The 16,411-nt window shown below is 37.1% G+C and overlaps 2 protein-coding genes across 2 annotated transcripts in view; both read right to left on the reverse strand.

Moving 5' to 3' along the window:
- Window positions 1-5,385, reverse strand: part of LOC120542202 (pterin-4-alpha-carbinolamine dehydratase 2-like) — a 51,715-nt gene extending 46,330 nt beyond the window's left edge. Inside the window, exon 1 of the mRNA XM_039774479.1 lies at window positions 5,025-5,385. Within this exon, the coding sequence (XP_039630413.1) occupies window positions 5,025-5,126 (102 nt within the window). The 5' untranslated portion in view covers window positions 5,127-5,385. The remainder of the gene's footprint in view (window positions 1-5,024) is intronic.
- Window positions 5,386-10,487: 5,102 nt separating this feature from the next.
- Window positions 10,488-15,521, reverse strand: txndc15 (thioredoxin domain containing 15). The gene is made up of 5 exons (XM_039775333.1): window positions 14,816-15,521; window positions 14,024-14,484; window positions 11,641-11,804; window positions 10,905-11,035; window positions 10,488-10,752 (listed from the first exon to the last, which is right to left on the reverse strand). Exons 1-5 carry the CDS (start codon window positions 14,895-14,897, stop codon window positions 10,556-10,558), a joined length of 1,035 nt encoding a protein of 344 aa, XP_039631267.1. The 5' UTR covers window positions 14,898-15,521; the 3' UTR covers window positions 10,488-10,555.
- Between the last annotated feature and the right edge of the window lie 890 nt (window positions 15,522-16,411).

Consider the following 16,411-nt stretch of genomic DNA (forward strand, 5'->3'; position numbering starts at 1 on the left):
TTTAATAGTTACAGTATTTTAATTTCCTTCCCTGCTATATGTATACATTCAACTCAATCTCCACTAGGTGTCAGGCAAGAACAGCACTTACTGCAGTAACAGAAGTAAACCATGGCCCCAGGTTTTAAATCAAATATAAACTTAGCCATATAACAATTGATCTTCTTTATAATACTTAAATACTTTTAAACATCTCATATTCATTACTCAGCCTTTTGCGTACAAATAGTGGATTCAGAAAGTATTCAGACCCTTTCACTTTTTTCACATTTGGCTATGTTGCAGCTTTTGTTTTTTCCACATGAATCAACTCTCAACACCTTAGAATGACAAAAGTGAAAATAGGATTTCAGAAATGTTTGCAAATATATAAAAAAAAATCCTGTATCTTCAGACCAACACCCATCCATACATTTTCAGACATTATTATGTGGTCAGTGTGGGGTGGGGAAAAGTGACCAATGCAATGATTTTCACTTACCTATGAACATCATTCTCTTCTCACGAATAAGGTAAAAAAAAAAAAGTTAACACTTGTCAAAGATTGTATGTTCAGATATACAAACTAAGCAAGCAATGCGCTAATGGGGATGATTTAATATTTACTGAAGCAGCTGCTTCTGGGGCAGTGGCACGGCAGTGATATGGGACAGTTTTAACCTCAATAAACAAATGTTTTTCCACCAGCAGTGGAAGCAGTACACACATGTAAGAAGGCTCAGATGCTTAAAAGCATTATCTTCTGCTTCTGTTCAGTTTATCTGAACCTAACTTGAGTGATGTTCCATTACATGATGGAGGCCTGTCCAGAGCCACTTAGCCCACAATCTTTCAAATCTGAATTGGATTAAAGAATATATTTTATTTAATTAATAAAGCTAGGAAATTAAAGAGCCCTTGAAAAAAAAAAAAATCAGGCATCATTATTGCTAATTGTATTGAATAATACTGCAAGATCATAAATAAGGAGACATGCTTTTAGGATGCAATTATGTAACCAATTGAAAACAATAAGACATAAGTGTTAACCATGCTGGCTTTGTCCACCTGACAGTTATCAAGGATTACAGGATAAATTACTGGGTAATAAAATAAAAAATCCTATACCTAAGAAAACAGATTCCCTGCATTCATCCTATGAGTGCAACAGACCTGTAGTTTGGAAAGTAAAAAATCAAACTTCAGATTAGATGTTCATCTATATCTGTGGCTAGTCTTCAACAGTGATAAAAACAGCTGTTCTTTATGCAACACTGATTTCAAAATAAAACTGAAGTGTCTGTATTTCAAAACTTCTACAATAACCTAACACTCTTATGGTTCAAATCATGTTGCTCCTTTTAATTAGAAGTAGTGGTTAGACAGAATGTATGATATTATCTGAGAAGTGTTAGCAGTAGCACAGTCTTACAAAGATAAACTTAGTAAGAATACTTTATAATGAATTCCCAAACTCTCAATTTGTTGCTCTCTTTGGGTTTTTGAAGACAATGGAGTTTCTACCAATAAAACAAGCCGAATTAATTTCTGCAATTTCCGTTTTGCCCTCCTTATGCCACACACTTCTAAAGTATTGTATTAAGTCACTTTATTCCTGTAATTTGTATTTTTGATTAAATGGTTACCAATACCCTTACATAATACTCAACATGACAAAAGAAAATTCTCCCCTTTTGGCTTTGTGAGGTACTGCAAAACAGCAAATCATCTTTATGCATTAGACACTTTTTTCCTGTTCTTGAGTATTTTACCATTGTTCTTAACCAAATACAATACTGACTGTTGCATCACTTACTAAGTTTAGATTTATATCACTTTTCTTTGAAAAATGTTAGATGCCTCTTTTATTTCTCAACATCTGACATAATGAAAGCACAATATAAAATAAAGAATGAACAAAAGATAGAAATCAGTATATGAAAGAAAATGGTAAACTTTTGTGGTTTTTGATAAAAGTATAATTTCCTGGCCTCAAAAAAAGATCAATAGCGATGACACTGTACCAATATATTTCGAATGATTTGTACAGTATAATTAAATCCATACCTTTTCCCAAACAATTCTGTATTTTTACAGGCATACAATTCAATTCATGATTCCTTTTTACATACTGCACCAAACGTTATATACCTTGAATGATAAACAATTACTATAGAATTTATTTTGAAGAAAAATGCTTTCAGTTTCAGAACATTTACAACTATTTTCAATATGACTATATTTAAAAGGCTCTCATTAGCTTCTGCACTTTCACACTACCTTAAGGGAAATGTGCAGTTAAGTACACATTAATAGTTTACAGGCACTACAACTACTTACTTCTGCTTGTTAGGTGAGCAACATATCATCCTACCTGTAAAATAAGAAGACTGGACAAACTAATATGCTGCAAATTTCAATTCTTAGGTATCCAGGATAAATCCCTAAAAACATCAAGATATTCACACTAAGTGGTGAGAATAAAAATATCAGAAACAGTGACAAAGAAACACTTATGCTATGGCCAGACGTGTAAACACATGTTGCATATTTCCATGCTCTCCTTTTAATAACACTTTCCACTTTCTAACATGAACATGACCTGTTCTTATGAGTGTTTTCAGATGATACAAAACTATAAAGTATCATATTAGCTTGGATATAACAATAACTGTCTTGCTATTTGTTTCAACTGTGTGTTAAGAAAAATGAAAGCAATTTGCTTATCCATGACAAAGTAGTTTATAAATTCTAAATGTTGGATACATTAATGTGGAATGTGAACACACTTTTTTTTTTTTATCTGGTTCCAGTAGAAATTAGCTAAAAAAGATGGATAAAGGGGCCACTGAGCTGCAGGGTCACATTGTTGCACTCTTCTGCATTTGTTAATACTGAACAAGTCATTTAATTTTACTGTGCACACTTGATATGTAAAAACCATCTGCTTTGAAACAGGGTGGTACTTTAAGATAGCAGCCATACCAACTATATACAGTATATAGAATTTACCTATTTGTTAATACAGAGACAGCTTAAAATATTTTAGTCACACAGGTAAATGTTAATTCACATAGTTCTGTTGTCTGGATTATATTTGATGAATGCAGTTAAGGGATGAAAAATTTGTGTCAATACAAGGATGATGCTAAACCCTACTTATACTACAGACTGCCACAAATAAGTATTTTTCCCTGTTAAGAAAAACTAAAAAAATTCCATCAAAAAGTGAAAAGAAAACAGACTTCCTAAATGTAATGACTTGCCATTCATTCAGAAAACAAACCTTTGCCTCAATTTACTTTCAATTTAAATTTAATTTCATCCATCCATTATCCAACCCGCTATATCCTAACTACAGGGGTCTGCTGGAGCCAATCCCAGCCAACACAGGGTGCAAGGCAGGAAACAAACCCCAGGCAGGGCACCAGCCCACTGCAGTAGCAATTTAATTTACTTTATTATAATTTACAATTACAGACAGAACAACAAAATTTCTCAGTCCAATTTGTTATCCTTACAGTTTTGTTCTTATAAATGTTTAAAGCACATATAGCTTACAGCAGAAGGGAAAACCAAACTAAATTAATAAGGAGCACACTTGAGGATGAATAGTCATTGCAAGGGATAGTGTGCCACTGTCCATTGCAATCAATATAAATAGCAGAGGCCAGGGCCACAATACATTACAATACATTAAATAATTCCCTTTTTTATAGTATCACTGTCATAAGTCATTTTGCATAATAAAAACATTCTGCCCCAACCAGACTATATTGTAAATTAATTATGTTAAAACTGAAACAAAATCAGATTGTGAAAACAAATCATGAAAATTGCACCAATAAACACTTTTATTTGTGAGTGCATTTCTTCTCTCCCAGAAACTCCATCTAATGGGTGGGGGTTGATTTGTTTTCAATCCTATCTTTGTAAAAATCGATCTATTTGTATGGAATGTTGTGTGATTTAAAAAAAAAATCAATAAAATTAAAAAAAAAGAAAGAAAATCCGGCCCATCCACCTCCCTCTGATATGGCACCTACCTAATCTCTGTCTGTTATCAAGTCAATTAGGATGGTGTCATCAGCAAACTTCAGCAGTTTAACAGATGTCTTACTGGAAGTGCAGTCATTGGTGCAGAGATATAAAAGGAGTGGAGGGAGACACATCACAGCCATGAGCGGACCCTGTGCCCTGACCAATATTCTTCACGGTCTGCTAGGCATAACGGCACAGTCCAGATTCATGCCGAGAAGTTTGCGGTGGAAAGGTATGATTGTATTAAATGCAGAACTGAAAGACACAATTAAGACTACATGTTTGTGTAGCATGTTTCCTAATGCCTATAATGCTAAACTGGATTCTACAAGATCACGAGTTCAAATACCAAGGCAGACCCACTATGTGTTTTTGTTAAAGTTTATGTTCTTTAACAGTCGAAAACATTTATTTCTGCAAACTGTACTCACGTAAGCCAAAAGGGCGCTATAAAAATGAGACTGGCTCACTTGAGGTCAGCCTCACGCTCCATCTTCCAAATTTCCTCAAATGAAATGATAAATAACGATGCCAAGAATGAAACTTTAATCGCTTAATATTTATACCACGACCTCGCAATCTGCACAACGTGATGAACAAAATAAAACGCACAAGTCAGCTCTACAAAAGGAACAAACTGATCAGATTATAGTCGCATGAAAGTAACAGTTTCTTGTTTTAAACATCAGCCGGAGTGCATGTCAGATTAGCTCATCTTCCATTCTACTGAACTTGCCATTGAATGACAGTTCTCCTCCAGGTTTGACACCGAGCACAGTGACCCTTAGGCGAGGAGAAGGCGTATCGTAACTCAAACATGTTTCCTGCTCTAGGAATTACGACAAAGCACACATGAAGTGAACTTCAAAATAAAACAAGTAAAATAAAATTACCATAATTACGAAGTTCTGCATAATGATAAGACACCGCCCACTTATGGTGTAAAAGCGAACTGGGGTCAGAATGGGTATATAAGAGCGCGAATTAATTACAATGCAACTTACCATTTTAGAAGAATATCTTATAGCGTGTGCGCCACAGTGCTTTAAAAAAGCTGAGCACAAACCGCTAGTTACGATCTTCGGCGCGACCAACAGGTACAGCATAGTTTACGAGGGCTAGAGGACCCTGATCCTTGCAGGTGGCCGTCCAAACGCCTGCTCAAAAATCACTTGGCTTTCCCGGCTGGTGAGGATTGAATTTATGCAACTATTTCTGGAGTACAATATTAATAACAAAAGATTGACGAATCTGGATTTTCTATAGGAGCGTACCATTGTTACTGGCGCATTAACATCACGATTTCAGTATTTACATTCAATCGTTCGTTTGTTCGTACATCATTCATTCATTTCCATCCTTCCATCCACACATACACTGGACACGCTATAGCCCAGCAGCATCAGCAGCTAAGCGGAGTCAACAGTAGCCAGTCTAACTTATGGCCAAATCAGTCACAATAAACATAACCTGGGGGTCTGTGAACCACAGAACCACCTAGCCTGGCGAATCGCTATACGACCAGTGACAGTCTGATTACTTACTCCATCAGCAATAAGGCAGTGTAGTGACAATGAGAAGTTTAGCAATAACTGTTAAAATGTTGCGTGTAATTGAGCATTTTTCATTTTTTACAATACAGTTCCTCTCCCTTTCCGATTATGTTACTGTTTTTAAACTGAAATGTACATAAATAATTGCTTTTCCAATTCATAAATAATAAAGAATGTAGACACCAAGGGGGCAAAGCAGCCCAACACGTGCATGAAACCAGCCTGAGACGACTTTTGCTTTGCAACACAGTGCATTATCATGCTGGAAGTAGCCATTAGAAGATGGGTAAATTCATTAACATGAAGGGATGTACATGGTCAGCAACAATAGTAGCTTTCAAGCGATGTTTGATTGGTATTATCATGCCCAAAGTAGGCCAATAAAACATTCCCCACACCATTACACCACCACCAGCCCCAACTGCAGACACAAGGCAGGTTGGATGCAAGGATTAACATTGCAAGTGCCAAATTCTGACTCTATCATCTGTGTGCCTTCAGCGGATATCAAGATTTGTCAGACCAGGCTACATTTTCCTGTCTTCAGCTGGCCACTTTTGATCAAGCTGTACCCACTGCAGCCTCAGCTTTCTGTTTACAGTTAACAGTAGTGGAACCCAACATGGTCTTCTGCTGTTGCAGCTGATCTGCTTCAAGGTTTGACATGGTGTGCATTCTAAAATACATTTCTGCTCACCACAGTTGTACAAAGCGGTTAACTGAGTTACCATGGCCTTTCTGTCACCTCGAAGCAGTCTGGCCATTCTCCTCTTACCTCTCTCATCAACAAGGCATTTGCTGCTTGCTGGAAGTCTTTTGTTTATCACACCATTCTGAGTAAACTGTAGAGACTGTTATACATAAAACCCCAGGAGATCAGTAGTTACAGAAATATTCAGACAAGCCCCTCTGGCACCAATCATACCATGGTCGAAATCACTGAGATCACATTTTTTCCCCATTCCGATGTTTGATGAGAACATTAACTGAAGCTCCTGACCTGTCTAAGCATGAATTTATGCATTGCACCGCTGCCACGTGATTGACTGATTAGGTAACTGCATGGATAAGCAAGCATACTGGTGTTCCTCATAATTTGCTCAGTGGGTGTATGCATACAATGTATAATCTGCTGTGGACTGTGAATCTCTTAATCTTTCCACGATTACGAAACTTTTAAAATGAGTGTATTGCATTAATTGGCCACTATATTAGGTGTACAGATCTCCCGTTGCTCCAAATAGCCAATTGTTTGACTGCAACTCAGTTAAATACAAAGAATATAGATATGGTCAAGATATGGCTAGTTGTTTAACCAAACATTATAATAAGCAACACATGTGATTTAAGCAAGAACAATCATTGGTGCCAGATTTCATAGTTCCATTATCTCAGAAACATCTGCCTTTGAGGGATTTTCATACTACAGACTGGTAGTATAATGGTGTAGAGAATGTTTTTTTGGAACTGATTACACCTCTCAATATTACAGCACCATTTTATGGTCAAAATCTACACTTTCTCAAGAAGATATTTCTAGCTGGATAATGTGCCATGTCAAAAAGCAAAAAAAAAAAAAATTCTCATGGTCGTTCCACAATCATGGCAGTGACTTCACTTTACTCCATTGGCTTGAATTGTTCCAGTCCATTAGAGCACCTTTGAGATGAGGTGAAATGAGAGATACACGGCACATGTGGCTAAAACTTCTGTTGGAATTGTATGGTATTACAGGCAGAATGGCTTCCTACCAGTACCACAGAGGTGGCTATAAAACAGTGGCCACCAAGAGAGTGTGTGTGTGCATTTATTTAAAAAGCTTCTGTAAAAGGCAAAATTCCACCCGGGACAAATAAAGTTCTATCTAAAGTACCAATTTTTGCATGTGAAATTTTAAATAGTCATGTGAAAATGAAAGTACTGTACACCTTCTTACAGTTCTATGGTTTTCTGTATCAAAAATCTGGTCCTTACCAGTTTCTAAAATTATTTATATAGAATCTCAGGTGTTACAACAACACACAATAGATGCCACTGTGTCTGTATTTATTTAATATAAATGAAGCCAAAATGGAGATGCCATGTGTGAAAAAAAAAAAAAAAACCCATGATTCAATAGCTTGTGGAAACACATTTAGCAGCAATAACTTGAAGTAATCGTTTTCTGTATGACTTTATCAGTCTCTTACATTATTGTGAAGGAATTGTGGCCCACTCTTTCCAATGTTGCATCACTTCTTTGGGGTGTGTGGGCATTCATTTATGCATGTTTCCCTTAAGGTCCCACCACAGCATTTCAATTAGGCTGAGTCTGGACTTTGACTGGGCCATTGCAACATCTTGATTCTTTTCTTTTTCAGCCCTTCTGTTGTAGATTTACTGGTGTGCTTGGGATCATGGTGCTGTTGCATGACTCAATTTCGGCTAAGCTTTAGGTGTCTGAATGACACCCTCATATTTTGGTATACAGAGGAGTTCATGGTCGACTCAGTAACTACAAGGTGCTCAGGTCCTGTGGCTGCAAAACAAGCCCAAATTATCACCCCTCCTCCACCATGCTTGACAGTTAGTATGAGGTGTTTATGCTGACATGCTGTGTTTCATTCTTGCCAAACATTTCCCCTTTGGGCTTATCTGTCCAAAGGACATTGTTCCAGAGTTCTTGTGGTTGGTTCAAATGTAACGTTGCTGCCATGTTCTTGTGAGATGCTTTCTCCTGGCAAACCTTCCAAACAAGCCATACTTGTTCAGTCTTTTTCTAATTCTACTGTCATTAACGTTAAAATTTAACATGCACTAACTGAGGAACGTAGAGTCTTAAGATGTAGTCCATGGGTTTTTTTGCAATTTATCTGAGCATTGCACAGTCTGACCTCAGGGTAAATTTGCTGGAACGTCCACTCCTGAGAAGCCTGGCAACCATCTTGAATGTTTTCCACTGAAGAATAATCTTTCTTACTGTAGAATGATGGACTTCAAGTTGTTTGGAAATGACCTCATAATAACCCTTCAGAGATTGATGGGCAGCATTAACTGTTTCTTAAAGATCACTGCTGATGTCTTTACCCCTTAGGACTGCATTAACACACACCTGAATGTTCCTGACCAGCACACTACCAAGACTTCCGCTTTTATAGAGGTGGTCACAAATGCTGATGACCAATTAATCAAGTGTATTTGACTAGCAGTACCTGGCTGCTGCTGACCTCTTAATTCCTATGGAAGTAGTAAGGGTGTACTTAATTTTTCAAACACTGCTTCTGCCCTTTAGCTTAGTTTTTGCTCAATAAATAATAACAGTGCAGTGCTTCCTAAACTCGATCCTGGGGACCCACTGTGGCTGCAGGTTATTGTTCCAACCCGTTTCATGATCAGGGGCAACACCTAATAACACTGAGCTCATTTAATTAGCTGGCATTTGTTTTCTTTTATTTTATATTCAGAAAAATCACAGCAGCATGATTTTTACATTTATAAGACATTTAGAAATATTTCTACTGTTGCTATAGATTTACCTGTAAATGCTTAACTATCATTTGTTGATTTCATTATATTTTGCCCTTCCTCTGCGCAGTTTTCCCCCTTCATTGTATCTTATTAACGACAATTAAAAACGAGCAGATCAGACACGCCGGCAAACAACACTAAATAATCAAAGGCTGCAACTACTTTAGTGTCAGACCCACTAATTAGTAAATAATGGAGTAATTAAACAATTAGAACACCTGGAAAGTAGAAGGACAATCAAGATGAAAATATAGTTAAAAAGAAAAATAAAATACACTATTCCCATATAACTGTTTGGTACATTTAAAAAAAAAAATTATATATATATATATATATATATATATATATATATATATATTTTAACCAAACTTAGTTTTCTAATTTATATACTGTACTTCTTTAGAAAGCTGGCGTCCTTCAACATCTGCAATAAGATGCTGCAGATGTTCTATCAGACGGTTGTGGCGAGTGCCCTCTTCTACGCGGTGGTGTGCTGGGGAGGCAGCATAAAGAAGAGGGACGCCTCACACCTGGACAAACTGGTGAGGAAGGCAGGCTGTATTGTAGGCACGGAGCTGGACAGTTTGACATCTGTGGCAGAGCGACGGGCGCCGAGCAGACTCCTGTCAATAATGGAGAATCCACTGCATCCACTGAACAGGATCATCTCCAGACAGAGGAGCAGCTTCAGGGACAGACTAATGTCACCATCCTGCTCCACTGACAGACTGAGGAGATCGTTCCTCCCCCACACTATGCGACTCTTCAATTCCACCTGGGGGCGGTAAATGTTAACATTATACAAGATTATAGACTGTTATATCTGCCTTGCACTCTCCACCTTGCATTTTTTAACTTGCACTGCTTTTTTTTTTTTATTGCTCTTTAATTTAATATTGTTTTTATCAGTATGCAAATTTCCCCTTGGGGTTTAATAAAATATCTATCTAGCTAGCTACTCTTCCCAAAACACAGAACTTGGGAAATAACAGTTCACTTAATTAGCCCAGTAGTCTAATTAAAAACAGAAGCTGGTTGGAACAAAAACCTGCAGCCAAAGTGGGACCCCAGGACCGAGTTTAGGAAGCACTGAAGTAAATTATGTCATGTGCTGCTGTTGTTCATTTGAGGATGATTTAAAAGTAGATAAAGACCAAACGAATTTTTTTTTATTATGTCCTGATATGTAAAACCTTAGAATTGAAAGAGGGTGTACTTTCTTTTTCAAAGGACTGCACATTCTTATGGACCTAAATACAACTATAGAAGTTCCTGCAATAATTACATTTTGCAGACAAATGGATGATGTATCACTGCCATTTCAGAAAGGTTAAAAATTAAGGAAAATATTGGTACAGATAAAGATGTTTTTAAAAGTGAACTGATTTCAAAAGAATACCAATTGCATTGTAATTGTACACTCCACTGTTTAATTGTTAATTTTATTACAGGTTTTAAATCTCTTGCATCTTTTTTTAATCCTGGTGTTCATGAACTTGACCTGGAATAAGCCAACGAATGCTGTCTGTCCTTAACACTGCATACATTGCAAAGCTACAAATGAAAAAGACAGAGAAGACAAGCAACCAATCAATACTTTTGACTGGAACATTAGGTAGAGGGCCAGAATAATCATCTTCTCTAATATCTTCTTCACTATTTGCTTCAATACCTGTATTGGAAAACATGTAGCATATTAGTTTTGTATTTGTTCAATCACTTAATTTGGCAACATTGTGTCCCTTCAGAAGCCTACCATTTAACATGCTACCAAAATCAGCATTTAAAACTGGTAGACTCTTTCTGGGTATATTACCTACATACCTGTCTGGTTAACAATAAAAGACTTGAGGATCCCAAGTGTACGGTCTGTCTGGTTGAATCTGGCCATGGGTTTTGCTCCTTGAAATAAAAGTATGTTGGGAACAGCCACAGTACCAAATCTAGTAGAGAGACTAAAGAGAATAGCAAGATATAAAATTGTGTTGACAATCATGAATGCAACAGTAACAGATCTATCTAATATGAACCATCCATTTGCATCTTCCCACAACCATAATGATGCCAAGGGACCCCAAGATATGAACAAAAGTATTAGTTCTGAAAATATTCTGTAAAAATAACATTTTCCCTGAGGTCAACTTCAAAATACAGTAACTAATGAAGATGAAAAGAGAAATAAGACGATGGAGCTAATTAAAGTTAATTTGGCACTTTTAGTTCAAACACTCTGAACCTAATCCATGAGTGAAAAAGCATTATTGCGGCATGAATTCATTAACACATATTGTCATTTTTATTAGCAGACAATCTCTTTCCCAAAGCACAATTTAAATTTCCTTAATAAATTAATGATAAAATCTTGAAACAGGGATGTAAAATGTACAGTCTTGATAAGAATGGCATCCCTTAAATGAAACAGGACACAGACTATCTACTCAAACAAAATTCTCTTCAGTATCTTGACTGTGGCAACAACTTTTGATTTTGTTAATCTATTATTTTAAAATCAATTGCCTCTGTCAGTGTAACAATGTAGAATGTTGAACGAGAGGATTACCTGCTATGTTGAGCAGCATCCAGCGCAAGAAATTGCATACTAGGAAAAACACGTGGTAGTGCATTGAAGTGAGGAGCAAGACTGGCCGAGAAATGACACCATGTTGTATAAAACAAGACCACAGAACATTCAGTGCCGTTTGCATTTAAAAAGTCCATGAGATCCTAGAATAAAATCAATTGAAATCATAGCATTACTAACAGGGATCTAACAAAAATAGTAATGTATATTGAACTTATTTTTAATTACCCATTAATGTTTTTTTTTTTAAAAAAACTTGGCTATAGCCTAGTGTACTCCAGCAGCATCTGGAAGCAGGCTGGAACCAATCCTGGACAGGGCACCACTGACACAGGGCTACTCTTCAGGTAAAGAGTAAGTAGCATCACATCCCTTTACAGGCACAGCATGAAACCACAGCGCTCATAGAAAATTGACATTAAGAAAGGGAGTGCATGTAAAGCCCCACACGGTTTTAACTATCAGTAGTTGAAAACTTAGAGAGCAAACATGTGAAAAAAATGAGAGAATTGCTCCATATCACAAAGTTATTTTTCTGCCCGCTGCCATTAGGAAGTTCAATGCTTCCTCATCACTCCCCATCCCTCACTTGAGCCAGCAACTGTAAGCAGCTAGTACAGATTCAATCCACTACAGTTATTTTACCATACTATTTATTGTATTTAATGTTTGTATTCTATTGTCTTATGTTGTACTTTGAGCTGGTATTAATGTATTCTATGTTTTGCTGTGGGGTGCATTTAAATTTTTCCATGGGGAACATCATCTAGCTGAAGGGAATTGTGGTCTCCTTGTTAGTTGTCACCCATTGCATGGCTGCACTCAGGTCCTAATTTGGGATCCCGAGGTGGTTCGTTGTGTGGGCAACGCACTACATTAGTACATGCTCCCCAACCTCTTTAATGTTGTTATACTGTACAGTAATGCGGACGTTAAGAAAGTGTAAATTGCTCCGCTCAAAAGTAAATAACAATTCATTCATCTTTGAACCCACTTAATTCAAAGTAATGGGTAGGTGGAACCAATCCCGGCAGAACTGGGTATAAAGTAGGGACCAATCCTGAAGAGGGCACCAGCACTTTGCAGGGCATAAACACAGATACACACCAGCTTTATGTCTCCAATCAAGCTAGCAGCTATACACCCATCTTCACTAAAAGAATGAGTTTATAGTTTTCTTAGGGATCCTGAAGGTTTTCATTCTAACCCTTTTATTAATTAGTGCCCAGTTTTTGCTGCTAATTAACTTCTTTTGAAGTAATTTTAAATGACTTCCACTTGAAGACTCAGACCCCACAATTGTGAATAAAATAATGAGATACAAAATGGACCAAAAACATGAGCAGCAAACTGTGTCCACCATCATACAATATCTGAAAATAAAGAAAGATGAAAGTCTCAGGAATGTTGACCTGTTCAGGTCTCCAAAACATTTTAATACAGCTGTTAGAAAAGTGAGGGGTGGAGTGGTGACTCTGAGGATAGGGATCTGCACTGGCAATTTGAAGGTTGCCGGTTGGAATCCTGTAAATGCCAAACGGGACTCTGCTCTGTTGGGCCCTTCAGCAAGGCCATTAGCCTACAATTGCTCCATCCTGGGTATGAAGTTAATCTGCATCCATCCAACCCTCCAACCTGCAGGGAAAAACTTGGAGGTTGGTGGCAGAATTGGCACTCCAGCCACCATAAAAAAACCTCACACTGTTCCACTCCATCTGAACTAGTGTGGTGCTGAAGTGTCACCCGTTGCATGGCTGTACTTGGGTCCTAATCTGGCATCTTGAGTTGATTTGTCATGCGGTGGGCGAGGCAATGCGCTGCATCAGCGTGTGCTCCTAACCTCCTCCTCTTAGAAAAGAGGAAATCAACAATTTCAGAAATGTATGCAATTGCACAATGAGAGCAGCAACAAGCCATGGAATTAAAGAACGGGTTTAATTAACAACAAGGGTCGACTCCTAATTAGGCAACTGGCTGGAGTGAAATTGGTCAGAGTTTGAGGCCTTGACTTAGTTGGTCTTCTGTTAGCTCACTCACTTCACATCTCATTTCTGTTTGGATGCCATTTAAGGTAAGAAATGAAACAACTCAGACAAACGATGAACAAAATTCAGGAGAACAAATCTTTAAAAAATTAAGTCAATTAAAATAAAAGGAAAAAGAGTTAATTAGCAGTAAAAACTGGTCACCAATTAAGAAAAGAGTTAGACTGGAAACCTGCAGGCACTGAGGCAGAGTTGGGGAACCTGATCTAAATAGTACATTCTAAAACTCAAAAATAAAAATACACCTTTTTCAACATTTGTTTCAAAATTTGCTTTTCAATAAACATTAATGAAAATGTGAAAAACTATTCTCATACCTGTGATGCATTTAAAATGTGTACAGTAAAGTTTTCCACCCCTGTAATGTTTCTTTCTTCACAGTTCACTTTAGGCATTTTTGCCATCTCGGTTGAATTTTCTTCATGTTCTGTTGCAGTGTCCACAGGCACCATTCCTAGAGTAACTAGATCTCCTAATCCTGAATTCTCACTCAAAACCTCTCTCGAATCCGTCGGTGAAGAGGGGTTTGCGGTTTCTCCTAAGTGGCATTCAGCTCCATCCTGACAAGAAGAGTCTGTGGGTTCAGTTTCTCCATCACCGGGTATAATAGACAGCATTGCATCTGCAATTTCAGCAGTTTTAAACTGGATCTTGCTCATGCGCGCAAACTCGCTTTCCTCCTCATGACTCTTGAGTGTGTGCTGATCATTCTCTTTCAGTAAATCGTCCAGAACTGATTCTTCTATTGGCTGCGAGTTTGGGTTTACATTTTTTTCGGCTGAAGAAAAAAAATTTATAAATATAATAAGGTGCATTCGTTTAAGTAACAAGTACAGTGTAATATGTACAAAACTTATCTCAAGAATCAAACGGCTTTACCAAACTTACACTTAATAAAAATATGTCTCATCAAACTTTAAATTTCAGAACCGCTTGGACGATTAATCTTCCACATACGGTGGTGGTCTGAAGTCGGCTCATAAAGAAACAAATGACTGGCTTTACACCTATTTCGAGTATACGATGTTAGAATTTAAATGCAAAGTGAAGCAAATTATTGAGCGAATAATTCAGACTACTTGTCTTTGGTTAAATATATCCATGCTTACCTGCCAAGATTTGACCCAGGGCAAAAATACAAAGCGTGAAAATAAAACAGTAAGCTTGTTTCACACATATCTGCCAACCCATCACAGCACAAAAATAATTACTCGATGTAAACGTTTTCACTGGAAGCAGGAATCATATCGCCGGTGACATGCTGTGACCAGAAGTACAATAAAGGGGACAGGCTGGTTTATTTTACTTCCGGAATACGTATTTAAGACGGAAATGGTAATACAGATAGGTAACCTTTAAAGATTGAAGTGGCATTTTACATTGACTGCATCAGTATAACCTATAGAAATGAAATTTTATACGACTGCAAAACCTGTTTTCTGTACAATCTGTTCTGTAATATTTAAAAGAAAACTTCCTTCTAGAGTTGAATTTACCGGTAACTTGCAGCTCTAAGCATGCGCGTTAAAGGTAGCGTTCATAAACACGCAATCCGATTGGCTGTTCAAGTGAACCATTCTCTATTTTTGTTTCGTTTCGGGCCGAAACAGAACAGCAACGACAATGAACTGGATTTGCTGGAGAATGTTTCCGTCAGATTTCCTGGGTTTCACGGTGGACGAATACCACTATCATATTGTAACGATCTGAGAAAGAAATTGCCACTGGGCAGAGTGTTTAATTATAAATAGTTAAAAGAAAAATGGGGGACGGGTAGAGATTCAACTGCCACTCTTAATAAAACAGCCTGTCATTACCCGATCTGCGCGCGCAGGCGTATTGAAAGACTAACATGCCGTAAAGTGTTCACGCATGCGTTAAACAGATTGGGCAGCACCGTAAAGTGTGATGACGTAGCCTTTCAAAACGCACGCGCATAAAGATCGGGCCGGCAACGGGAACCAGGTAGTGACACACACCGCATGCGCTTAATGAAAAAAACATTAAAAACAGAAAAAAAATCAGTTTACGGCACGACCCGATCTGAACTGTGCAAGCAGGACATTTTGACATTACGGTTTATTCATTTTACATGTATTATTCAGGTACTAATATATATATATATATATATATATATATATATATATATATATATATATATATATATATATGTTATATAAAGTATGTAGTGTTTTTATTTTCTCACTCACGTAATAAATCATATAAAGTTTCCATTCCTTTTGATCTATTGTTGCAATTTCCCTCTAATGTGCAAATTGTGTTTGTTTAAAAATATCTTTAGACATCAATTATTATTAATAAAATTGCCATTTGTCTTAAGGCATCAGGTTTACAAAACCTAATGTATCCAACCAGTTTTATAGAAATATATGGCCCTTTTTCAAAAAAAGAAAAGAACACTGTGTTGGCATGGCATTGTGCTGACTGTCCCTGTCCTTAGTATTAACTGTGACTGTCAACTTGTTAAATTCTTTAATTCGTTCTCAGTTGTGCAATCAGGTCAGATGCTGAAGAAATGAAGAGCATAAAGCCACTGGTTCAAATCCTCATTTATTCCAATGGCTATTAATCTTGCAAAGAAGTCTAACTTTATACCAATAGACTTAAATTAAGGAAGTGCTCTGTTATCACTTGAATCAATCTATTTTTTTTTTACAGTAAGTGCTTGCTGCAGTAGTTCATAT

This window comes from Polypterus senegalus, chromosome 13 (assembly GCF_016835505.1).
Source record: "Polypterus senegalus isolate Bchr_013 chromosome 13, ASM1683550v1, whole genome shotgun sequence".
NCBI lineage: Eukaryota > Metazoa > Chordata > Cladistia > Polypteriformes > Polypteridae > Polypterus > Polypterus senegalus.